This window comes from Bufo gargarizans, chromosome 3 (assembly GCF_014858855.1).
Source record: "Bufo gargarizans isolate SCDJY-AF-19 chromosome 3, ASM1485885v1, whole genome shotgun sequence".
NCBI lineage: Eukaryota > Metazoa > Chordata > Amphibia > Anura > Bufonidae > Bufo > Bufo gargarizans.
Window position 1 is genome coordinate 359,733,139 of NC_058082.1, and position 25,482 is coordinate 359,758,620.

Below are 25,482 nucleotides of genomic sequence, written 5' to 3' on the forward strand. Positions count from 1 at the left end.
ACTAAAGCCTCATTCACACGTCAGTGATTTCCATCAGTGATTTTGAGCTAAAACCAGGTGCGGCTCTAAACACAGAACAGGAGCAGATCTTTCCCTTATTCCTTTATGTCTGTCAGTCCTGTTTTTGGCTCACAATCACTGAGGCATAATAGGAAGGGAAGGTGACACGGGGAATCATTGGGATGACATTGATGTCCCACTAGGTGGCCCTCACACTGGGAGACGGCAAATCCAGACCAGGAGCATAACTCCAGCACACACCAAGGTTGGAGTACAACTGACCCCTGACCACAGGTATAAGAAGCACCCAGTGACCACACCCAGAAAGGTGGTTAACCCCTCATGCACCAGCCAGGGAAGGAACAGGAGCAGATCACACACATGCTAATAACCACACGTTGCCACTGGCAACGACATGTACGGCAATGTGTCACGGCGCACCACACCAAGAATGCGACACTGCCGTGACAGCATAAGAGCTGATCGGCAGGGGTGCAAGGTGTTGGACCCCTGCCAATCGGATATTGATGTCCTATCCTGAGGCCCAGAAAGCTCCTCTTTAGGCCGAATGCACACGGTATGATCTATACGAGTGTATTATTGTAGTGCAGCGCAGGCATGAAGCGCACGGCGTCATAGCAACCAATGAGGCCGTGCGCTCCTGCTGTCAGCAGGATGCCAGGCCGGGATACCACGGACCGCTCGTGGCCATGTGCATTCGGCCTTACACTTGGGAACAGTTTGTTTTCTGCAGTTGGCAATACACAGCTAATATGTCCAACACACTATGGGATATGAGGTTTTGTAACACAGCTGGGATAAACACTTTACAGTGAGGTACGTTTGATGTTTTATGTAGGATTTGTAATAAAATGTTATTGTTCACATTGTGTGAGTGCATGCATCCATAACCTTTGTGGCAGAGGCACGTACAAACTACCTAATGTATGACCAGCACAGTGGATAACGTCACACTTCATTACCTTGGCTGTAACTCGGAGCAATGAGAATTAGATGTCATGATATGCCCTTTTATGACTTTTTATTATGTTGGGCATATAGTGGGTCCATCAGGTGACAGTATTTTCCACATAAACAGTTTTTTTTCCTATACCATTTTAACTTCAACCCTTTCATGACCGGGAAATTTTACATTGTTTTAATTTTTTACTCCCAGCCATCTGTAAGCCATAACCTTTTTATTTTTTCATTTACATAGGGATTGTTTTTTAGTAATGTTTTGTTTCCAGTGACGAGCTATCACTTTGAGCGTAGCCATAAGTATGTGTGCAATCGCCCATCTCGGGTCAGATCAATGAGTAGATCAGTCACTTTGACAACGACAGCATGTGTTTGTCGCCATAGGGGAGTAATAAGAGGACAGAACCACCACATGTGAGCAGGAGTACCTTTTTTACGCAACCACGCCAGCAAATGGGCGAGTAACCTGCTGTTACATGTGCTAGTCTATCAGGTGTAAGGTACCATCTTAGCTGAATTTTTCTGTTTTGTTCTGCATGGTTAATGCATTTGGAAGGTTTGGCTGCCCAAAACAATGCGTCTTGCCATGCTGTCAATGGAAACGTAGTGTTAAGTTCCTCTTCCCATCTAATCATAAATTGTAGTAGGAGCTGAGCGAAGAACAGAATAGGCATGCCTACGTACTGCCCTGACCTATCTGGCTGGAGTGTGCCCGGAGCCAGAGACGAGGTAAGGCCTAAATATGTGGGCAACCCAAGGAGGAGTAAATGAGAAAAGGGACGGGCATGAAACGGGTGCCCTCCTGCTTGGACCGAGAGGCTTAAATAGGGGAGGCAGCTCCTCCCACAATTACAGGATGTACACAGCCTTAACCATTTGTAGTAGGAGCTGAGCGAGGAACAGAATAGGCATGCCTATGTACTGCCCTGACCTATCTGGCTGGAGTGTGCCCGGAGCCAGAGACGAGGTAAGGCCTAAATATGTGGGCAAAAGATGAGTACTGGCACGGTGTAGGGTGCTACGGATTTATTTGAGCATCATGAGACCTATAAAGCTAACGAACAAAAGGCTCTGGAGATTTCGACCTGCGGATTGGGAATGTACCTTGCGTAGCAAGACGACCGCCAACGACCCATCCTGCGGATGACGTGTGACGGCACCTGATGACTGGATGCTGCGGAAGCGGCCCCTATGCGGAAGGAGTGCCCGGATATCGTGCTAGGGTTGTACCCCAACCCTGCTGCCAGCGTGCGGATGTTGGAGATAAACAGGGCAGAAGAAAGGGGCCTACCGTTTATCGGGAGCAACGGGTCGTCTAACGCGGGCGACTGAAGTGAGGCCAGAAGCTCCTTGAGCACCTTGATAGGACACCAACAATTGGACGTGGGGAAGAACTCTACCTCGGTGGGAGGACCTGCCTGATTAGTCTTGGTAGATGGGATGGACAGTATGAAATGGTCTGAATGCCAGGCAAGATGCCGCCTGAGCAGGGTCGCCCGGTTGACTGCGCAGCAGGTGAACTCCCCAGGAAGTAACCCATAGAATCCCAGGTACATGGCCGCTTTGGTGATAATGCTTGCTGAGTGCCCAAAAGGGAGACCGTCTAGGGCTACGGACAATCTGTGGAATAGCTCGCCTGAGACTGGTTGCCTGCGCACCTGGACCGCCGTGCTGACCTTCTGAATGCCCCTGAGGGTAGCTTTGATGGCCTGATTAGAAAAAATGGATTTGGCAGAGGGGTCACCGAGCATCCGATGGTGCTGAATGCCGGCCAAATACAGTTTGATGGTGTTAAATGACAGGTGGCTGTGGGAGTGGCAATGGGCTATAAATGCCATGATAAACGTGACCTCGTCCACCTCCCCCCGTGGATGGGTGTCAATGAACTGCCTATAGACTTTACCAGGAAAGATTAAAGGACCTTAACATGTATAGCTTGGAAGAAAGACGAGACAGAGGAGATATGATAGAAGCTTTTAAATACATAAAGGGAATCAACAAGGTAAAAGAGGAGAGAATATTTAAAAGAAGAAAAACTGCTACAAGAGGACGTAGTTTTAAATTAGCGGGGCAAAGGTTTAAAAGTAATATCAGGAAGTATTACTTTACTGAGAGAGTAGTGGATGCATGGAATAGCCTTCCTGCAGAAGTGGTAGCTGCAAATACAGTGGAGGAGTTTAAGCATGCATGGGATAGGCATAAGGCCATCCTTCATATAAGATAGGGCCAGGGGCTATCCATAGTACTTAGTATATTGGGCAGACTAGATGGGCCAAATGGTTCTTATCTGCCGACACATTCTATAACCTGGCCTCATAATTCCTGGCGGTGTTGGCGGCTAGTGAATGCTGGACTAAGGTCCGGGGCGGACGCTATCAGGGGCCCTAGTCCAACAGGAGGGAGCTGAATGGCGGAGCTGGAATACCGACGGGGTCTGCCTCTGGAAGTTCCTGAAAAAAGATATCGTAATTAAAACGAGATAGGGCGTCGGCCACCACGTTCTGTGCCCCCTGAATATGGAACGTGAAAATATGAAAATTAAACGTTAGAGACAGCAGGGACATGATTTTGAGAGACTTGGCCCTCCCTTTGGTGATGACCTCTACCAGTACCTGACTGTCCGTCCTGAAGATTACTGATTTGTTTGCCCAGAGAGAACCCCACACCTGGGCGGCCGCCACTATTCGGTACAACTCCAATAGTGGGGATGATTTCCGAGGCCAACTCCATGTCGAGATTCGCCCAGTCCGTGATGAATTGAAACTAGGCGAGGGCAGCAGCTGCCTTGGCTGAGAATGAACGGTGGTAGTCATAAAAATTGGTTCCACCGTACTTTTACCCCAAGTCGGTGACCCGGTATAAGTACGAGTCCAGCTCCTCACGTCTGTGTGGCTGGACGGCGCAGATGGTGCCCCGGTAGAGGCTGAAAGCTAGGACAAATTCTGGAATTGATAGTTTACGGTTCAGGCAGGCGTCCTTGGCCCTGAGAACTACTGAGACTTCCCCGCAATTGATTATTTTATTCTCTGACACGTCCTGAGACGCGATGAGAATAGACGCCAAGTTAACATCCCTCCCTGCCAGGATATCCGTTTTTAAATTCTCCGGGATGAAGTGAATGAATCTGGGGGCTGGCACGGACCGTACCTGGTGCCGTGTCCTGGGAAGTTGAAGGAATGGCAGGAGGGGCTGGGGATGGCGGTGCTGCCGGAGGCCGGGACTCCAATTCCCCCATTCTGGCTTGAATATTAGCCACCGAACCAGCCAGACTGCCGATGGTGGACTGCAACTGCAGCAGGGACAGCTGGATGGAAGAGAGAGAGGGCTGGTCGTTGGAACCCTCCGGCTCCGTCTTCCTTGCAGATGCGGGATGACGGATTCCCCTCCTGTTAAGCTCCGCGACGAGTTTCGGGACGGTCCAGCTACGCAGGGATGGGTTACTGGCGCGTCCCGACACAGAAGACCCGGGTAAGGACAGGTTATCATCTGATTCAGGAGCTTGAGACATCTTACACTGCATGGAAAAAGGTAAGCACATACACAAAGGATTAAAAGTCTCCCCCCGAAAATTAAGAAATGTATTATTATTATTTTTTTATTTTTTTTTGTGTCCGAACGACTGGGCGAGAGCAGCGGGAGGACGGAAATGAACATGGAGTAGGCAGGATCGCCACCTACCCGAATCAAACGGACCACGCTACCAATTCCTCCGGTGAAGCTGAAGACATATGAATGGAAGCTCGTGATGAAGCAAGCTCAATGCTGCGACGGGGTGCAACAGCAGCCACTCAGCTGGACCTTACCTGAGTTTGCACAGTGGAGCTACCGGATACGGAGGAGCCCGGCGACACGATAGAGGCTGGTTCGAAGTTCTGGTAGCCTGAGGCCCTGTTTACGTGGAGAAATAAGCTGTTGGTACGAGACCCGGTGAGAGGTGTGAATAATAGGCCCTAACATGAAGCGACGGAGGAATCTGAGAGAACCAGACCGAACGCCCTCTTCGGGAAGATGACCTGAGCGAATTTGGGAACACATGACACCTGGGCGAATTCAGGGAATACATGAAACCTGAGCGATTCAGGGAATACCTGACCCTGAGTGAATCAGGGAATACATGACACTTGAGCGATTCAAGGGATCCATGACACCTGAGCTATTCAGGGAATACCTGACCCTGATTGAATCAGGGAATACATGACACCTGAGTGATTTCAGGGACAGCATGATGCCTGAGCGATTTCAGGGACAGCATGATGCCTGAGCGATTCAGGGACCACATGACCCTGAGCGAATCAGGGAATACATGACACCTGAGCGAATCAGGGAATATATGACACCTGAGCAAATCAGTGAATACATGACACCTGAGCGAATCAGTGAATACATGACACCTGAGCGAATCAGTGAATACATGACACCTGAGCGAATCAGTGAATACATGACACCTGAGCGAATCAGTGAATACATGACACCTGAGCGAATCAGTGAATACATGACACCTGAGCGAATCAGTGAATACATGACACATGACACTTCGTGGAATAAATGACACCAGAGTAATTCAGGAAATACATTGCACCTGAGCGAATCAGGGGAAACGTGACACTTGAGCGACACAGGGAATACATTGGACCTGAGCGAAACAGGGAGTACATAGGCCTGAGCGATTCAGGGAATACATGAACCTGCGTGGCCCGGGGAAACATGACACCTGAGCGAATCAGGGGATGCTTGCCACCTTGTGACTGGAAAACCAAGATTCTAGAGCCGAACAGGGAACATGCCACCTGCGTGACACCGTAAAACGCCAGACCTATGACAACACCAACACATGGGTAACCAGATCCTTAAAACAACAACATTTTCCTTTTTTTTTTTTTCCAGCAGTGCAGGGGTTAAGAGCAGCAGCTACCAGGCAGACAACCAGCCGCCGACCCGCAGGGATTGGAGAAGCGGCGCCCGCGGCAGGCCGGCTGACAGGTCTAAGGCTGGCTGCGCTGCCAGCCCTGCTGCCCTCAGGCCCCTTTGAACCAGCCTGACCCCCCCCTGCGCTGACCCCTGGGGCGATAGGAACAGCTGGGGTGCGTGCGGACGGTCTAAGAAACGGGCAGTTGTTGAGGCCCTGTGGGTAGATTAATGTGAAATTGGCCCAGAGATTGTGCAGCTAGGTAGCTACTGAGAGAAGATCCATTAATTAATGCCTCTTCAAGTTGTAGCCATCTCTGCGGACCGGACGGACACCACCACTCCTTGGCCAGAGATAGTAGTGAGGCCCAATAGTAAGTTTTCACGTCCAGCACCCCCAGCCCGCCCTTACGTATGGCTGGGTATAGAGCTGATTTACAAATCCTAGGTTTGGTGTTACCCCATATAAATCTCAGCATCTCCCTCTGGATTTGGTTGAGTATATTTATAGGCACCCGCATTGGAATATACTGGATTTTATACAAAATCTTTGGTAAGATTAGCATTTTAACTAGGTTTATCCTAGCTATCCATGATAAATTGTGGGCAGACATATTCACATAATCCTTTTGCAGATCATTTTTTAAAGCATTAAAATTTGTGGGTAACAACTGTTGTGTTGATTGGGTGAGCTTAATACCTGGGTAGGTGATATGGTCAAAGTCTCAGTTAAACTGGAACTTATCCTGGATTTTGTATTTGACACAATCAGAGATGAACAAGGGTAGTATATTGGATTTTGAGACATTAACTTTGTATTAGGAGATTTCAGAGAACCTCTGCAAGACGTCCCACACAGCCTCTAGTGATTTTTCAGGGTCAATCATGGTTCAGATCACATCGTCGGCATACAAGGTCAACTTGTGGTGCTGCCTACTGACAGGGATGCCCCCTATGGCACTATTTGACCTGATGGCTTCGGCAAGGGGTTCCATCACCAGTGCAAAACTTAAAGGAGACAGGGGGCACCCCTGTCGGGTACCATTTGATATGTGGAACGTCCTGGAGAGGAACCCCGAGGCCAACACTCTGGCTGAGGGGCTCGAGTATATGCCCCATGAAACCCTTCACAATAGGTCCTGAGAAGCCAAATTTTTTAAGTACTCTTTCCAGGTATCCCCAGTGCACCCTGTCAAATGCTTTCTCAGCATCTAGGGACAGAAAAACCGTGGGGGACCTAGAAAGCTCTGCCATATGTAGGAGATCGATGATGCGCCTGGTCCCATCTCTACACTGTCTGCCGGCCACAAACCCTACTCGATCAATATCTATCAAGGCTGGTAGAACTTTGTGAAGTCTGGAGGCTAAAATTTTAGAAAAAAGTTAGATATCCGTATTCAATAAGGATATGGGCCTAAAATTACCAGGGGAATCTGTTGGTTTACCAGGTTTAGGCAATGTTACTATCATCGCGCTCAACATTTCAGGAGGGATGTGGCCTACATAAGAAGGTATTAAATAGCTTCTGAAGAGTGGGGTCAAGGAGCTCCGGAACGTCTTGTAGTATTAGTTTATGTAACCATCTGCGCCAGGGGCAGAGTGTAGTTTGGCTGAGCTTATTGCACATTCTATTTCCTGTGTTTCAATAGGGGCATTTAGGGTGTTCAGGTCAGATGTGGACAGGTGGGGGAGGGATAAATGGTCTAAAACCACTGATGTCCTCCGACTGGGGTTAAGGAGTAGAGCTACTATTACGCAGGTTATACAGGTTCTCATAGTACTCTGCAAAAGCGTCCAAAATCTTTTGGGGATGGGTAATGAGTTGGGAGTTCTCTGTCTTCAGATGGGCAATTCTTCTTGTCGCATTCCTGCGCTTTACCCCTATTAGCAAGTAGAGATCCCGCTTTGTCGCCTATATTATAATAGGTGGCCTTCAGTCGTCTAAGCGAGCGCTCCCGGTCGTATAATAGGATAGTCCTAAGATTAACCCTCGCATCAAATAATTGTTTTTAGAGTGAAGGACTGGGGTGCAGTTTATACTCTGAGTCAATTTTGGAAAGTGACTCTAGCGCCTCTAGAGGAGCTTGAGCCTTTGTTTTTTTCAAACGGGAAGCAAGTTGGAGAAGAATACCTCTTATATACACCTTAAGGCCCCATGCACACGGCCGTGTTTCACAGCCGTGTGCGGGCCGTGGAACCGCGGCCTGGATCCCTCCTGAGAGCAGGAGCGCACGGCGTCACTGGTTGCTATGACGCCGTGCGCTCCCTGCTGCCGCCGCAATACAGTGATACACTGGTATGATCTATACCAGTGTATTACTGTACTGTGCCGGCAGCAGGGAGCGCACGGCGTCATAGCAACCAGTGACGCCGTGCGCTCCTGCTCTCAGGAGGGATCCAGGCCGCGGTTCCACGGCCGTGTGCATGGGGCCTAAGCCTCATGCACACGACAGTATTTTTTCACAGTCCGCAAAAACGGGGTCCCTAGGTCCGTGATCCGTGACCGTTTTTTCGTCCGTGGGTCTTCCTTGATTTTTGGAGGATCCACGGACATGAAAAAAAAGTCGTTTTGGTGTCCGCCTGGCCGTGCGGAGCCAAACGGATCCATCCTGAATTACAATGCAAGTCAATGGGGACGGATCCATTTGACGTTGACACAATATGGTGCAATTGCAAACGGATCCGCCCCGGTTGACTTTTAATGTAAAGTCAGGAGTCCCTTTTATACCATCGGATCGGAGTTTTCTCCAATCCGATGGTATATTTTAACTTGAAGCGTCCCCATCACCATGGGAACGCCTCTATGTTAGAATATACTGTCGGATATGAGTTACATCATGAAACTCAGATCCGACAGTATATTCTAACACAGAGGCGTTCCCATGGTGATGGGGACGCTTCAGGTTAGAATATACAAAAAAAAAAAAAAAAACTGTGTACATGCTTTTTATCTCGTTGGTGGCCAGTGCGGCCGCCGCCCCCCCCCCCTCCCCTGTAGTTAACTCGCTGGTAGCCAGTGGGGGGGCCCCCCCCCCCCGTAGTTAACTCGTTGGTGGCCAGTGGGCCCCCCCCCTTCCTCCCCTGTAGTTAACTCGTTGGTGGCCAGTGGGCCCTCCCTCCCCTGTAGTTAACTCGTTGGTGGCCAGTGGGCCCTCTCCTCTCCCCTCCTAATTAAAATCTTCCCCCCTATCATTGGTGGCAGTGGAGAGTACCGATCGGAGTCCCAGTTTAATCGCTGGGGCTCCGATCGGTAACCATGGCAACCGGGACGCTACTGCAGTCCCGGTTGCCATGGTTACTTAGCAATTTGTAGAAGCATCATACTTACCTGCGAGCTGCGATGTCTGTGTCCGGCCAGGAGCTCCTCCTACTGGTAAGTGACAGGTCTGTGCAGTGCATTGCCTAATGATCTGTCACTTACCAGTAGGAGGAGCTCCCTCCAATTAGCCCCCAAATATGCCTCCAATTAGCCCCATATGCGTCTAAATGCCCCCATATGCCTCCTATTAGCCCCATATGCCTCCTATTAGCCCCCATAATGCCCCCAGCAGCCACATTTTTTATAAAATAAAATAAAAAAAACACTTACCTCTCCTGCTCCTGGACGGACGCCGCCTGCCATTTTCTCCCTCCTCAGTCGACTGTGCTCTAAACTGGCGCGCACAGAGCGACCTCACGCTGTGCGCAGCCCTGCACAGCCGCACAGCCGACAGCCGAGGACCAGGAAGTGGTGAGTACAGAGCGTTCACCACTTCCTGGTTCTTCGGTACTAATGAGCGCTTCCATAATGGAAGCGCTCATTAGTATTCACTCAGGGGAATCAGCGGGGGGGCACCCGGGGGGGCAAGGAACAACATAGGGGGGGCAATTGCCCCCCCTCGCCCCCCTCTAGCAACGCCACTACGTCTGTATGAAAGTAACCTACGGCCATGGATGCCAATGTTGTGCGCATCCATGTTCTTTCACAGACCCATTGACTTGAATGGGTCCGTGAACCATTGTCCGTCAAAAAAATAGGACAGGTCATATTTTTTTGACGGACAGGATACACGGATCACGGTCTCGGCTGCAAAACAGTGCATTTTCCGATTTTTCCACAGACCCATTGAAAGTCAATGGGTCCACGAAAAAAAACGGAAAACGGCACAACGGCCACAGATGCACACAACGGTCGTATTCCAGAGGGTAGATGCTGAGATCTCCGGACTATCATTTGTGTCAATAAATTTGTCAATGTACTCAACCCTTTCCAGCCGTTTTAGCAAGTAAGTATTCAGTCTCCACTGCGGAGGGGAGGGTCTTGGCAAGCCTGTTTGGATCTCAAGGGTTACAGGGGCATGGGCAGACCAAGTCATGAGACCTATGTTTGAGTCTGAGGCCTTCCATATCAAATCAGTGGAGATAAGAAAATAATCTATTCTGGATTGTGATAAGTGGACTGGGGAGAGTGGTATCTCCAGATGTCATGAAGCTGATGGCTAGGGTCACAGCAGATAAGTCTGGGAATATCAAGATGCCATTAACCACTCCCGCCCCCCCCCCCCCTTCCCCTCAAGGGTAAAACCCCGTTAATGACCAAACAGCTTTTTACAATTCTGATCTACACTACTTTCATGGTTTATTGCTCGGTCATACAACTTACCAACCAAATGAATTTTACCTCCTTTTCTTCTCAGTAATAGAGCTTTCATTTGGTGGTATTTCATTGTAGCTGACATTTTTACTTTTTTTGTTATTAATCCAAATTGACCAAAATTTTTGCAAAAAAAAGAAATTTTTCACTTTGTTGTAAAATTTATCAAATAAAACTACATTTCTATATAAATTTTTCTCTAAATTTATTGTTCTACATGTCTTTGATAAAAAAAAATGCAATGTGTATATTTATTGGTTTGCGCAAAAGTTATAGCGTTTACAAACTATGGTACAAAAATTTGAATTTCCACATTTTGAAGCAGCTCCGACTTTCTGAGCACCTGTCATGTTTCCTGAGGTTCTACAATGCCCAGACAGTAGTAACACCCCACAAATGACCCCATTTCAGAAAGTAGACACCCTAAGGTATTCGCTGATTGGCATAGTGAGTTCATGGAAGTTTTTATTTTTTGTCACAAGCAAGCGGAAAATGATTAGCTTTTTTCTTACAAAGTCTCATATTCCACTAACTTGTGACAAAAAATAAAATTTTACATGAACTCACCATACCCCTCACAGAATACCTTGGGGTGTCTTCTTTCCCAAATGGGGTCACTTGTCGGGTATTTATACTGCCCTGGCATTTTAGGGGCCCTAAAGCGTGAGAAGTCTGGAATCCAAATGTGTAAAATGCCCTGTGAAATCGTACTCTTTTTCGAATTTGGGCCCCTTTGCGCACCTAGGCTGCAAAAAAAAAAAAGTGTCTCGCATGTGGTATCGCCTAACTCAGGAGAAGTATGGCAATGTGTTTTGGGGTGTATTTTTACATATACCCATGCTGGGTGAGCGAAATATCTCTGTAAAATGACTTTTCCCATTTATTTTTTATACAAAGTTGTCATTTTACAGAGATATTTCGCTCACCCAGCATGGGTATATGTAAAAATACACCCCAAAACACATTGCCCTACTTCTCCTGAGTTAGGCGATACCACATGCGAGACACTTTTTTGCAGCCTAGGTGCACAAAGGGGCCCAAATTCCTTTTAGGAGGGCATTTTTAGACATTTGGATTCCAGACTTCTTCTCACGCTTTAGGGCCCCTAAAATGCTAGGGCAGTATAAATACCCCACAAGTGACCCCATTTTGGAAAGAAGACACCCCAAGGTACTCCGTGAGCAGCATGGCAAGTTCCTAGAATATATATTTTTTTTGGCACACGTTAGTGGAAAAATATATATTTTTTTCTCTTACAAAGTCTCATATTCCACTAACGTGACAAAAAAAAATAACAATTTTTACATGAACTCGCCATGCCCCTCACGAAATACCTTGGGGTGTCTTCTTTCCAAAATAGGGTCACTTGTGGGGTACTTATACTGCCCTGGCATTTTAGGGGCCCTAAAGCGTGAGAAGAAGTCTGGAATATAAATGTCCCAAAAAATGTATGCATTTGGATTCCGTGAGGGGTATGGCGAGTTCATGTGAGATTTAATTTTTTGTCACCAGTTAGTGGAATATGAGACTTTGTAAGAGAGAAAAAAAATATATAATCTATTTCCGCTAACTTGTGCAAAAAATAAAATATAAAATCTTCTATGAACTCGCCATACCCCTCAAAAGTGATCTTTATAGCGCCACAGCGATTTTACGGTGTTTTTGCAGTGATCGGAAAAAAAAATAACATTTCTGTCACTGTGGTGGGGCGGACTGAACGCAAGTGTGCGCACAAGATCAGGCCTGATCGGGCGAACACTGCGTTTTTTTGTAGAGCCTATAGAACATGTCCCATTCTTGTCTGCAATTGTGGACAAGAAAAGGCATTTTCTATACAGTTCTGGCAATGTGCGGATCCGCAAAACACATACCGACATCTAAATGGAGCCTTATGGGGGGGGGGGGGGGGGGGAAATCAATGACAGGGGGGTGATCAGGGGTTAATAAGTGCCGGGGGGGGGTGTAGTGTAGTGCTACTTATTAGAGCTGCCTGTGTCCTCTGGTGGTCGATCCAAGCAAAAGGGACCACCAGAGGACCAGGTAGCAGGTATATCAGACGTTGTTAACAAAACAGCGTCTGAAATAGCTTTCAAGGGTAAAAAAATAAAAAATATAAAAATCGCATCTACAGCCTGCCAGCGAATGATCGCCGCTGGCAGGCTGTAGATCCACTCGTTTACTGCGAGTTCACAGGAAATCTCGCCTCTCGCAAGATGACGCGTATATGCGTCTACGAGAAATAAACCAACCGCCCGCAGGACGCATCCCTGCGTTAGGCGGTCAGGAGGATGTTAAAGGAGCAAGTGGGCTCCAGGTTTTTCCGGAGTGCTTTCAGAAAGGCTTCCTTGACCTGGTAAAAGTGTATCCTCGCCAGGACATCACGAGGGACCTCTAGGGCAAGGTTTGCCGGCTTGGGGATCCTGTGTATGCAGTCAATGGAAAGGTCCATCTCAGAGATTTGGTAAGGCCTCTTTGAGTAAAGTTTGCAGCAGTGAGTAGCTTGTCAGGGCCCACTGTCTCAGGCACACCGCAGAGTCTGACGTTGTTCCGTCGACTCCGGTCCTCCATGTCAGCCACTTTGGATGTTAGCTTGCCTACCTCTTCAAGGGCAGCATTAGCGTCTATCAGCAGATTATGTGAAGCGGCAAGTTTAGCCATCTTGCCTTCTAGATGCGAAGTGCGCTCTCCCAGCTATGTTATTTCAGCTTGTACTTCTTTGAGAACAACGTGAAAGTCGTCTTTTATTGGAAGATCACAAGGATTCCAACATACTCCAGAGTAGCTCCTCTGCAAGCGGTGAGGAGTTGTCTGATAGCTGTCAGGATGTGGCGTGAACTTCGCTCGGTGAAGAAGCAGAGGAACCGCCACAAGATGGCGAGGAGGGCAGCTTCGGGCTCCCGCTCAACGGCGGAGTTTTGTGGAAGAACTCTGAGTTTCGCCAAAGCTTGACGCTTCTTAACTCGCCCCATGAGTTGGCAGGATGCAAGAGGTGAAAGCTTCATAAATTTGATAGCAGGAATTAAGCAGAGTTGTAGTGCTGGAAGCAGAGCTCCTCAACTAAGCAGCCAGCACCATCAGTGTCCAGGCCACACCCCTTCATTCCACTTTTTTTTAACCGCCTCACGCAGATCTACGGTCCGGAGGCGGCAGCTCTGCACAGTGACGCATATACGCGTCATCTCGAGAGAGAGCCATGACTTCCTGTGAACGCGCGCTCACAGACGGAAGGTAAGAGACAGGATCTCCAGCCTGCCAGCGGCGATCGTTCGCTGGCAGGCTGGAGATGCAATTTTTTAAACCCCTAACAGGTATATTAGACGCTGTTTTGATAACAGCGTCTAATATACCTGCTCCTCTGATGGTCCCTTTTGTTTGGATCGACCACCAGAGGACACAGGTCGCTGTGTAAAGTACCACTACACTACACAGTCTTTGATCACGCCCGCCCCTGTCCCGTCCCGTCTTTGATCACGCCCGCCCCTGTCCCGTCCCGTCTTTGATCACGCCCGCCCCTGTCCCGTCCCGTCTTTGATCACGCCCGCCCCTGTCCCGTCCCGTCTTTGATCACGCCCGCCCCTGTCCCGTCCCGTCTTTGATCACGCCCGCCCCTGTCCCGTCTTTGATCACGCCCGCCCCTGTCCCGTCTTTGATCACGCCCGCCCCTGTCCCGTCTTTGATCACGCCCGCCCCTGTCTTGCTCCATTCAGACATCCGTATGATTTTTACGGATCCACAAAACACATACGGACGTCTGAATGGAGCCATACAGGGGGGTGATCACCCATATAGACTCCCTGATCACCCCCTGTAAGGCTCCATTTAGACTTTTTTGGCACAAGTTAGCGGAAATATTTTATTTTTAATTTTATTTTTCTTACAAAGTCTCATATTCCACTAACTTGTGTCAAAAAATAAAATCTCACATGAACTCACCATACCCCTCACGGAATCCAAATGCATAACATTTTTTTGACATTTATATTCCAGACTTCTTCTCACGCTTTCGGGCCCCTAAAATGCCAGAGCAGTATAAATACCCCACATGTGACCCCATTTCAGAAAGAAGACACCCCAAGGTATTCCGTGATGGGCATATTGAGTCCATGAAAGATTGAAATTTTTGTCCCAAGTTAGCGGAAAGGGAGACTTTGTGAGAAAATACAAAAAAAAATAATAAAAAAAAAAAATCAATTTCCGCTAACTTGTGCCAAAAAAATAAATAAATAAATTCTATGAACTCTCCATGCCCCTCATTGCATACCTTGGGGTGTCTTCTTTCCAAAGTGGGGTATTTATACTGCCCTGGCTTTTTAGGGGCCCTAAAGCATGAGAAGAAGTCTGGGACCCAAATGTCTAAAAATGCCCTACTAAAAGGAATTTGGGCCCCTTTGCGCATCTAGGCTGCAAAAAAGTGTCACACATGTGGTATTGCCGTACTCAGGAGAAGTTGGGGAATGTGTTTTGGGGTGTCATTTTACATATACCCATGCTGGGTGAGAGAAATGTTTTGGCAAAACGCAACTTTTCCTTTTTTTTTTTTTTTATACAAAAAGGGAAAAGTTGCGTTTTGCCAAAACATTTCTCTCACCCAGCATGGGTATATGTAAAATGACACCCCAAAACACATTCCCCAACTTCTCCTGAGTACGGCAATACCACATGTGTGACACTTTTTTGCAGCCTAGGTGGGCAAAGGGGCACACATTCCAAAGTGCACCTTTCGGATTTCACCGGTCGTTTTTTTACAGATTTTGATTGCAAACTACTTCTCACGCATATGGGCCCCTAAAATGCTAGGGCAGTATACCTACCCCACAAGTGACCCCATTTTGGAAAGAAGACACCTCAGGGTATCCCGTGAGGGGCATGGCAAGTTCCTAGAATTTTTAATTTTTTGTCACAACTTAGTGGAATATGAGACTTTGTAAGAAAAAGATAAAATAAAAAATAAAATCGTCATTTTTCGCTAACTTGTGACAAATAAAAAGTTCTATGAACTCACTATGCCCATCAGTGAATACCTTAGGGTGTCTACTTTCCAAAATGGGGTCATTTGTGGGGTGTTTGTACTGTCTGGGCATTGTAGAATCTCAGGAAACATGACAGGTGCTCAGAAAGTCAGAGCGGTTTCAAAAAGCGGAAATTCACATTTTTGTACCATAGTTTGTAAACGCTATAACCTTTTACCCAAACCATTTTTTTTTTTATCAAAGACACGTAGAATAAATTTAGCAAAAAAATTTATATATGTCATTTTTTTGCAAAAAAAAAAAAAGTTACATTTCGATTAATAAAAAAAAGTAAAAATGTCAGCAGCAGTGAAATACTACCAAATGAAAGCTCTATTAGTGAGAAGAAAAGGAGGTAAAATTCATTTGGGTGGTAAGTTGCATGACCGAGCAATAAACGGTGAAAGTAGTGTAGTGCAGAAGCGTAAAAAGTGGCCTGGTCATTAAGGGGGTTTTAGCTAGCGGGGTTAAAGTATGTGCATGGCAGAAGTGGCTCGAATTTGCGGTCTGTGAGCAGGCCATTCGTCCCGGAGCGGCATTGATTGTAATCTATGATGCTGTGTGCACCCGTGCACACAATGCTGCTCCAGGACATATGGTCGTGTGCAAGGGCCCTTACGCCGCAAGTCTGGACCCTGTAACTATAGAATCTACATTTGTGCATGAACAGTTGCAGCTGAACTCATTAAAAAGCTGCAAGTGCCCCATGCGGCGTCTAAAATGTTACCAGACCATACACCTTTCCAAGGTTAGATTTACCAAAATGAGGTTTCACTTCTCACCCTCCAATCTAGTTGTTGCAATGTCCTGAATCCAACCACCTTGCTGCTGGAGGATTTGGAAAAGGGGAGAGGGCATGGAGAAAGTGGAGAACAAGGGGAAATCCAGTCTCTACTTTTCAAATTAGTCTGTGAGGAATACCCATATAACATGACACACAAATATGATTGTCAAGTATTGAAAGGTATGGCAACAAGTGGGTTGGCAAATATTACTGGTGTACCACTCACTAACCCTTCTTATGAGGAGTATTTTATAGATGGCTTGAGATCATGGGACAAGAACCAAGGAAGATTTGTCACCTCACTGGGTATGCCGTAGTACAAAACGGTAAGGCAGTTTTACAGAAACCACTAACTTCTAGTTGCTTGACAACATGCGGAGCTGAAGGCTGTAGTGTGTAATCTGGGTAAGGCAAAGGAGGTGAACTTCCATACGGACTCTAGGTATACATTTGGTGTAGCACATGACTTGTGCCATTTGGCAGAGTCACAGCTTCTTGAGCTCTGTAGGCAAGCCTATAAAGAATGCTGAGGCTGTACAACAGCTATTGAACTCACTGATATTACATAAAAAGGGCAGCTGTGGTGAAGGAGTCAGCATACAACAGGAAGCTCTGATGAATACATTGTCAGATCAGGGGGCCAGAAAAGCAGCACTACTCCCCTTGATGGTGGCTGCCCCATCAGCAACGCCTGCAGTAGATGTAGAACTGCTATGGACCCTCCAGAACCAGACATCCCCTCACAAGGCAAAGGTGTGGATGGAGTGAGGCGTCATACAAGGAGAGGGAGGGTCCTGGCATATACACAATAAGGTCTATATGCACCGTTTTCAATGATTGCCACCCTGTCCAAATCAGTGGTCCATAACTTCAAAGGCCATAGTTTTACAAAACTAGTTTGTCCCACAGTTTCAGAATACAGCTGAGAGAAATTTGCACAGGGAGGCCTTAACATGTGCAAGGCATAACCCTGTTAAGCCTACAAGAGTACCCAGGAAGAGCACCACGAGACCAGATTACCCGTTCCAGAAATTGCAGGTGGACTACATACAGCTACCTTAGGTAGCTGGTTATGAGTTTGTCTTGGTCTGACTAGACTTGTTCTCTGGATGGCCTGAAGCCTAGCTGGTGACACGCCACCCCTCAAGGAAGTAGTATGCAGATATGGGGTCCCAGAAGTATTAGAAAGTGACAGGGATACCACTTCACAGGGAAAATCATGAAAGCAGTGACAGAGGCCTTAGGTATCCAAACATTCCATGTTTTTTACCACCTGTGACATTTTGCGATCTTAGCAATACGAAGAAATCGCAAATGCGTCCTAAAAACAAAAAAAAAAAAAAAAACACACCACACCCTGTATCAGATAGCTTGATACAGGGAGAAGGGAACCCTCCATTCCATAGATTTCATGATTCTTCCCATATTTCCTCATTAAATGGGTTAGGAAAATACAAAATGACTAATCTCTTCAGAAACTTCAGATTATTATAACGCCTTCCAGGAAATCCGCTAGTCAGAGATTCCTGCTCTGAGATATAAAGGTTCTCAGGCACACTGGATGGTCTTCAGTCATATTTGGATTCATGATGCATAAAATTGTACCAATTATAAATAAACTATTTCTTGATTTGACCTACAGGTATGAGAAAATGGCAAAGCAAAGATTGACAGATTTTCTCCCTATGGGGCAAAGGACTGCCCCTGTTCCAATTACGCAAGGCTGGACTTGTGCATGTCATAACGGGTAAAACACAGACACTCAGTTCCTGGTCCTTAATCTACCATTGGCCAACATCACAACCGCCTGCTGGACACAGGCACACCGCCATCTTGGATTATTTCTTTCAAAGACTTTTACTGGACTCTACCACGGTAATTCTGAACTTGGGTAGGAGGTGAATGGTTGAATAGAGAGACATTCTATTCCCTATTCAACCAATCTGTTCGGCTGGCAGGTATATTTAGCTGTCAGTTTTAATGTATATATTTGTGTATAGTTTTTAGTACAAACTAATGATTTCATTGTTCCAGTTTTGCCCTTGTTTTTTGATTATCTGGTCTATGCCAAGAACTGTCCTCAGAGGAGACATACTACCGCATTGTCTTATTTTTATAAATGGTTACCGTATTTTTCGCCCTATAAGACGCACCGGCCCATAAGACGCACCTAGGTTTTTGGGGAGGAAAATAAGAAAAAAAAAATGTTGAACCAAAAAGGTGTGCTGTGTGTTTGGAACGAATGGTGGTCTCTGGATGGCACTATTACTGGGTGACGGACACTGGTATGGGGGGGGATCTGTGGGTGACAGACACTGGTATGGGGGGGGATCTGTGGGTGACAGACACTGGTATGGGGGGGGGATCTGTGGGTGACGGACACTGGTATGGGGGGGGATCTGTGGGTGACGGACACTGGTATGGGGGGGGATCTGTGGGTGACGGACACTGGTATGGGGGGGGATCTGTGGGTGACGGACACTGGTATGGGGGGGGATCTGTGGGTGACGGACACTGGTATGGGGGGGGGATCTGTGGGTGACGGACACTGGTATGGGGGGGGGATCTGTGGGTGACGGACACTGGTATGGGGGGGGATCTGTGGGTGACGGACACTGGTATGGGGGGGGATCTGTGGGTGACGGACACTGGTATGGGGGGGATCTGTGGGTGACGGACACTGGTATGGGGGGGGATCTGTGGGTGACGGACACTGGTATGGGGGGGGATCTGTGGGTGACGGACACTGGTATGGGGGGGGATCTGTGGGTGACGGACACTGGTATGGGGGGGGATCTGTGGGTGACGGACACTGGTATGGGGGGGGATCTGTGGGTGACGGACACTGGTATGGGGGGGATCTGTGGGTGACGGACACTGGTATGGGGGGGGGATCTGTGGGTGACGGACACTGGTATGGGGGGGATCTGTGGGTGACGGACACTGGTATGGGGGGGATCTGTGGGTGACGGACACTGGTATGGGGGGGATCTGTGGGTGACGGACACTGGTATGGGGGGGATCTGTGGGTGACGGACACTGGTATGGGGGGGGATCTGTGGGTGACGGACACTGGTATGGGGGGGATCTGTGGGTGACGGACACTGGTATGGGGGGGATCTGTGGGTGACGGACACTGGTATGGGGGGGATCTGTGGGTGACGGACACTGGTATGGGGGGGATCTGTGGGTGACGGACACTGGTATGGGGGGGATCTGTGGGTGACGGACACTGGTATGGGGGGGATCTGTGGGTGACGGACACTGGTATGGGGGGGATCTGTGGGTGACGGACACTGGTATGGGGGGGATCTGTGGGTGACGGACACTGGTATGGGGGGGATCTGTGGGTGACGGACACTGGTATGGGGGGGATCTGTGGGTGACGGACACTGGTATGGGGGGGATCTGTGGGTGACGGACACTGGTGATGGGGGGGATCTAGTGGGGACGGGGGACACGGTATGGGGGGTGATCCTGTGGTGACGGACACTGGTATGGGGGGGATCTGTGGGTGACGGACACTGGTATGGGGGGGGATCTGTGGGTGACGGACACTGGTATGGGGGGGATCTGTGGGTGACGGACACTGGTATGGGGGGGGATCTGTGGGTGACGGACACTGGTATGGGGGGGGATCTGTGGGTGACGGACACTGGTATGGGGGGGGATCTGTGGGTGACGGACACTGTTATGGGGGGGATCTGTGGGTGACGGACACTGGTATGGGGGGGATCTGTGGGTGACGGACACTGTTATGGGGGGGATCTGTGGGTGACGGACACTGGTATGGGGGGGGATCTGTGGGTGACGACCTGGTATGGGGGGGATCATGTCGGGATGACGGACACTGTTATGGGGGGGATCTGTGGGTGGACGATGACGACTTGGGGGGGATCTGTGGATGACGGACACTGTTATGGGGGGGATCTGTGGATGACGGACACTGTTATGGGGGGGATCTGTGGATGACGGACACTGTTATGGGGGGGATCTGTGGATGACGGACACTGTTATGGGGGGGATCTGTGGATGACGGACACTGTTATGGGGGGGATCTGTGGATGACGGACACTGTTATGGGGGGATCTGTGGATGACGGACACTGTTATGGGGGGGATCTGTGGATGACGGACACTGTTATGGGGGGGATCTGTGGATGACGGACACTGTTATGGGGGGGATCTGTGGATGACGGACACTGTTATGGGGGGGATCTGTGGATGACGGACACTGTTATGGGGGGGATCTGTGGATGACGGACACTGTTATGGGGGGGATCTGTGGATGACGGGACACTGTTATGGGGGGGATCTGTGGATGACGGACACTGTTATGGGGGGATCTGTGGATGACGGACACTGTTATGGGGGGGGATCTGTGGATGACGGACACTGTTATGGGGGGGATCTGTGGATGACGGCACTGTTATGGGGGGGATCTGTGGATGACGGACACTGTTATGGGGGGATCTGTGGATGACGGACACTGTTATGGGGGGGATCTGTGGATGACGGACACTGTTATGGGGGGGATCTGTGGATGACGGACCTGTTATGGGGGGGATCTGTGGATGACGGACACTGTTATGGGGGGGATCTGTGGATGACGGACCACTGTTATGGGGGGGATCTGTGGATGACGGGACACCTGTTATGGGGGGGATCTGTGGATGACGACACTGTTATGGGGGGGGATCTGTGGATGACGGACACTGTTATGGGGGGGATCTGTGGATGACGGACACTGTTATGGGGGGGGATCTGTGGATGACGGACACTGTTATGGGGGGATCTGTGGATGACGGACACTGTTATGGGGGGATCTGTGGATGAACGGACACTGTTATGGGGGGGATCTGTGGATGACGGACACTGTTATGGGGGGGGATCTGTGGATGACGGACACTGTTATGGGGGGATCTGTGGATGACGGACACTGTTATGGGGGGGATCTGTGGATGACGGACACTGTTATGGGGGGGATCTGGGATGACGGACACTGTTATGGGGGGGATCTGTGGATGACGGACACTGTTATGGGGGGGGATCTGTGGATGACGGACACTGTTATGGGGGGGATCTGTGGATGACGGACACTGTTATGGGGGAGGTGATGACGGTCCACTGTATGGGGGGATCGTGGATGACGGACCTGTTATGGGGGGGATCTGTGGATGACGGACACTGTTATGGGGGGGATCTGTGGATGACGGACACTGTTATGGGGGGGATCTGTGGATGACGGACACTGTTATGGGGGGGATCTGTGGATGACGGACACTGTTATGGGGGGGATCTGTGGATGACGGACACTGTTATTGGGGGGATCTGTGGATGATCGGGACACTGTTATGGGGGGGATCTGTGGATGACGGACACTGTTATGGGGGGGGATCTGGGGATGACGGACACTGTTTATGGGGGGGATCTGTGGATGACGGACACTGTTATGGGGGGGATCTGTGGATGACGGACACTGTTATGGGGGGGATCTGTGGATGACGGACACTGTTATGGGGGGGATCTGTGGATGACGGACACTGTTATGGGGGGGATCTGTGGATGACGGACACTGTTATGGGGGGATCTGTGGATGACGGACACTGTTATGGGGGGGATCTGTGGATGACGGACACTGTTATGGGGGGGATCTGTGGATGACGGACACTGTTATGGGGGGATCTGTGGATGACGGACACTGTTATGGGGGGGATCTGTGGATGACGGACACTGTTATGGGGGGGATCTGTGGATGACGGACACTGTTATGGGGGGGAATCTGTGGATGACGGACACTGTTATGGGGGGGATCTGTGGATGACGGACACTGTTATGGGGGGGATCTGTGGATGACGGACACTGTTATGGGGGGGATCTGTGGATGACGGACACTGTTATGGGGGGGATCTGTGGATGACGGACACTGTTATGGGGGGGATCTGTGGGATGACGGACACTGTTATGGGGGGGATCTGTGGATGACGGACACTGTTATGGGGGGGATCTGTGGATGACGGACACTGTTATGGGGGGGGATCTGTGGATGACGGACACTGTTATGGGGGGGATCTGTGGATGACGGACACTGTTATGGGGGGGGGATCTGTGGATGACGGACACTGTTATGGGGGGGATCTGTGGATGACGGACACTGTTATGGGGGGGATCTGTGGATGACGGACACTGTTATGGGGGGATCTGTGGATGACGGACACTGTTATGGGGGGGATCTGTGGATGACGGACACTGTTATGGGGGGGATCTGTGGATGACGGACACTGTTATGGGGGGGATCTGTGGATGACGGACACTGTTATGGGGGGGATCTGTGGATGACGGCACTGTTATGGGGGGGATCTGGTGGATGACGGGACACTGTTATGGGGGGGATCTGTGGATGACGGACACTGTTATGGGGGGGATCTGGGATGACGGACACTGTTATGGGGGTGGATCTGTGGTATGACGGACACTGTTATGGGGGGGATCTGTGGATGACGGACACTGTTATGGGGGGGATCTGTGGATGACGGACACTGTTATGGGGGGGATCTGTGGATGACGGACACTGTTATGGGGGGGGATCTGTGGATGACGGACACTGTTATGGGGGGGATCTGTGGATGACGGACACTGTTATGGGGGGGATCTGTGGATGACGGACACTGTTATGGGGGGGATCTGTGGATGACGGACACTGTATGGGGGGGATCTGTGGATGACGGGACACTGTTATGGGGGGGATCTGTGGATGCGGACACTGTTATGGGGGGGATCTGTGGATGACGGACACTGTTATGGGGGGATCTGTGGATGACGGACACTGTTATGGGGGGGATCTGTGGATGACGGACACTGTTATGGGGGGGATCTGTGGATGACGGACACTGTTATGGGGGGGATCTGTGGATGACGGACACTGTTATGGGGGGATCTGTGGATGACGGACACTGTTATGGGGGGGATCTGTGGATGACGGACACTGTTATGGGGGGGATCTGTGGATGACGGACACTGTTATGGGGGGGATCTGTGGATGACGGACACTGTTATGGGGGGGATCTTGTGGATGACGGACACTGTTATGGGGGGGATCTGTGGATGACGGACACTGTTATGGGGGGGATCTGTGGATGACGGACACTGTTATGGGGGGATCTGTGGATGACGGACACTGTTATGGGGGGATCTGTGGATGACGGACACTGTTATGGGGGGGATCTGTGGAGACGGACACTGTTATGGGGGGGATCTGTGGAATGACGGGACACTGTTATGGGGGGGCTCTGTGGATGACGGACACTGTTATGGGGGGGATCTGTGGATGACGGACACTGTTATGGGGGGATCTGTGGATGACGGACACTGTTATGGGGGGGATCTGTGGATGACGGACACTGTTATGGGGGGGATCTGTGGATGACGGACACTGTTATGGGGGGGATCTGTGGATGACGGACACTGTTATGGGGGGGATCTGTGGATGACGGACACTGTTATGGGGGGGATCTGTGGATGACGGACACTGTTATGGGGGGGATCTGTGGATGACGGACACTGTTATGGGGGGGATCTGTGGATGACGGACACTGTTATGGGGGGGATCTGTGGATGACGGACACTGTTATGGGGGGGATCTGTGGATGACGGACACTGTTATGGGGGGGATCTGTGGATGACGGGACACTGTTATGGGGGGGATCTGTGGATGACGGACACTGTTATGGGGGGGATCTGTGGATGACGGACACTGTTATGGGGGGGATCTGTGGATGACGGACACTGTTATGGGGGGGATCTGTGGATGACGGACACTGTTATGGGGGGGATCTGTGGATGACGGACACTGTTATGGGGGGGATCTGTGGATGACGGACACTGTTATGGGGGGGATCTGTGGATGACGGACACTGTTATGGGGGGGATCTGTGGATGACGGACACTGTTATGGGGGGGATCTGTGGATGACGGACACTGTTATGGGGGGGATCTGTGGATGACGGACACTGTTATGGGGGGGATCTGTGGATGACGGACACTGTTATGGGGGGGATCTGTGGATGACGGACACTGTTATGGGGGGGATCTGTGGATGACGGACACTGTTATGGGGGGGATCTGTGGATGACGGACACTGTTATGGGGGGGATCTGTGGATGACGGACACTGTTATGGGGGGGATCTGTGGATGACGGACACTGTTATGGGGGGGATCTGTGGATGACGGACACTGTTATGGGGGGGATCTGTGGATGACGGACACTGTTATGGGGGGGATCTGTGGATGACGGACACTGTTATGGGGGGGATCTGTGGATGACGGACACTGTTATGGGGGGGATCTGTGGATGACGGACACTGTTATGGGGGGGATCTGTGGATGACGGACACTGTTATGGGGGGATCTGTGGATGACGGACACTGTTATGGGGGGATCTGTGGATGACGGACACTGTTATGGGGGGGATCTGTGGATGACGGACACTGTTATGGGGGGATCTGTGGATGACGGACACTGTTATGGGGGGGATCTGTGGATGACGGACACTGTTATGGGGGGGATCTGTGGATGACGGACACTGTTATGGGGGGGATCTGTGGATGACGGACACTGTTATGGGGGGGATCTGTGGATGACGGACACTGTTATGGGGGGGATCTGTGGATGACGGACACTGTTATGGGGGGGATCTGTGGATGACGGACACTGTTATGGGGGGGATCTGTGGATGACGGACACTGTTATGGGGGGGATCTGTGGATGACGGACACTGTTATGGGGGGATCTGTGGATGACGGACACTGTTATGGGGGGATCTGTGGATGACGGACACTGTTATGGGGGGGATCTGTGGATGACGGACACTGTTATGGGGGGGATCTGTGGATGACGGACACTGTTATGGGGGGGATCTGTGGATGACGGACACTGTTATGGGGGGGATCTGTGGATGACGGACACTGTTATGGGGGGGATCTGTGGATGACGGACACTGTTATGGGGGGGGATCTGTGGATGACGGACACTGTTATGGGGGGGGATCTGTGGATGACGGACACTGTTATGGGGGGGATCTGTGGATGACGGACACTGTTATGGGGGGGCATATGTGGCTTGCACTATTACAGGGGGATCTGTGGATGGCATTGTTACAGGGGGGGGGGGGG

General features: G+C 49.9%; 1 protein-coding gene across 1 annotated transcript; it reads right to left on the minus strand.

The window, feature by feature from the left end:
* Positions 1 to 3,168: 3,168 nt before the first annotated feature.
* LOC122931592 lies at positions 3,169 to 7,356 on the minus strand. Its single transcript, XM_044285664.1, has 4 exons — positions 7,311 to 7,356; positions 7,051 to 7,250; positions 4,129 to 4,495; positions 3,169 to 3,431 (listed from the first exon to the last, which is right to left on the minus strand). The coding sequence occupies exons 1-4, from the start codon at positions 7,354 to 7,356 to the stop codon at positions 3,295 to 3,297; spliced, it is 750 nt and encodes a 249-aa protein (XP_044141599.1). The 3' UTR covers positions 3,169 to 3,294.
* Positions 7,357 to 25,482: the final 18,126 nt, after the last annotated feature.

Excerpts from the sequence above, each read along its gene's own strand:
- LOC122931592 (XM_044285664.1), bottom strand. The coding sequence starts at position 7,356 with ATGATAGTAACATTGCCTAAACCTGGTAAACCAACAGATTCCCCTG. Across the intron at positions 4,496-7,050 it reads ACTGGGGATACCTGGAAAGA|TGTAAGATGTCTCAAGCTCC; the intron begins GTACTTAAAAAA and ends TTTTCCATGCAG. Across the intron at positions 3,432-4,128 it reads TTCCCAGGACACGGCACCAG|GAACTTCCAGAGGCAGACCC; the intron begins GTACGGTCCGTG and ends ATCTTTTTTCAG.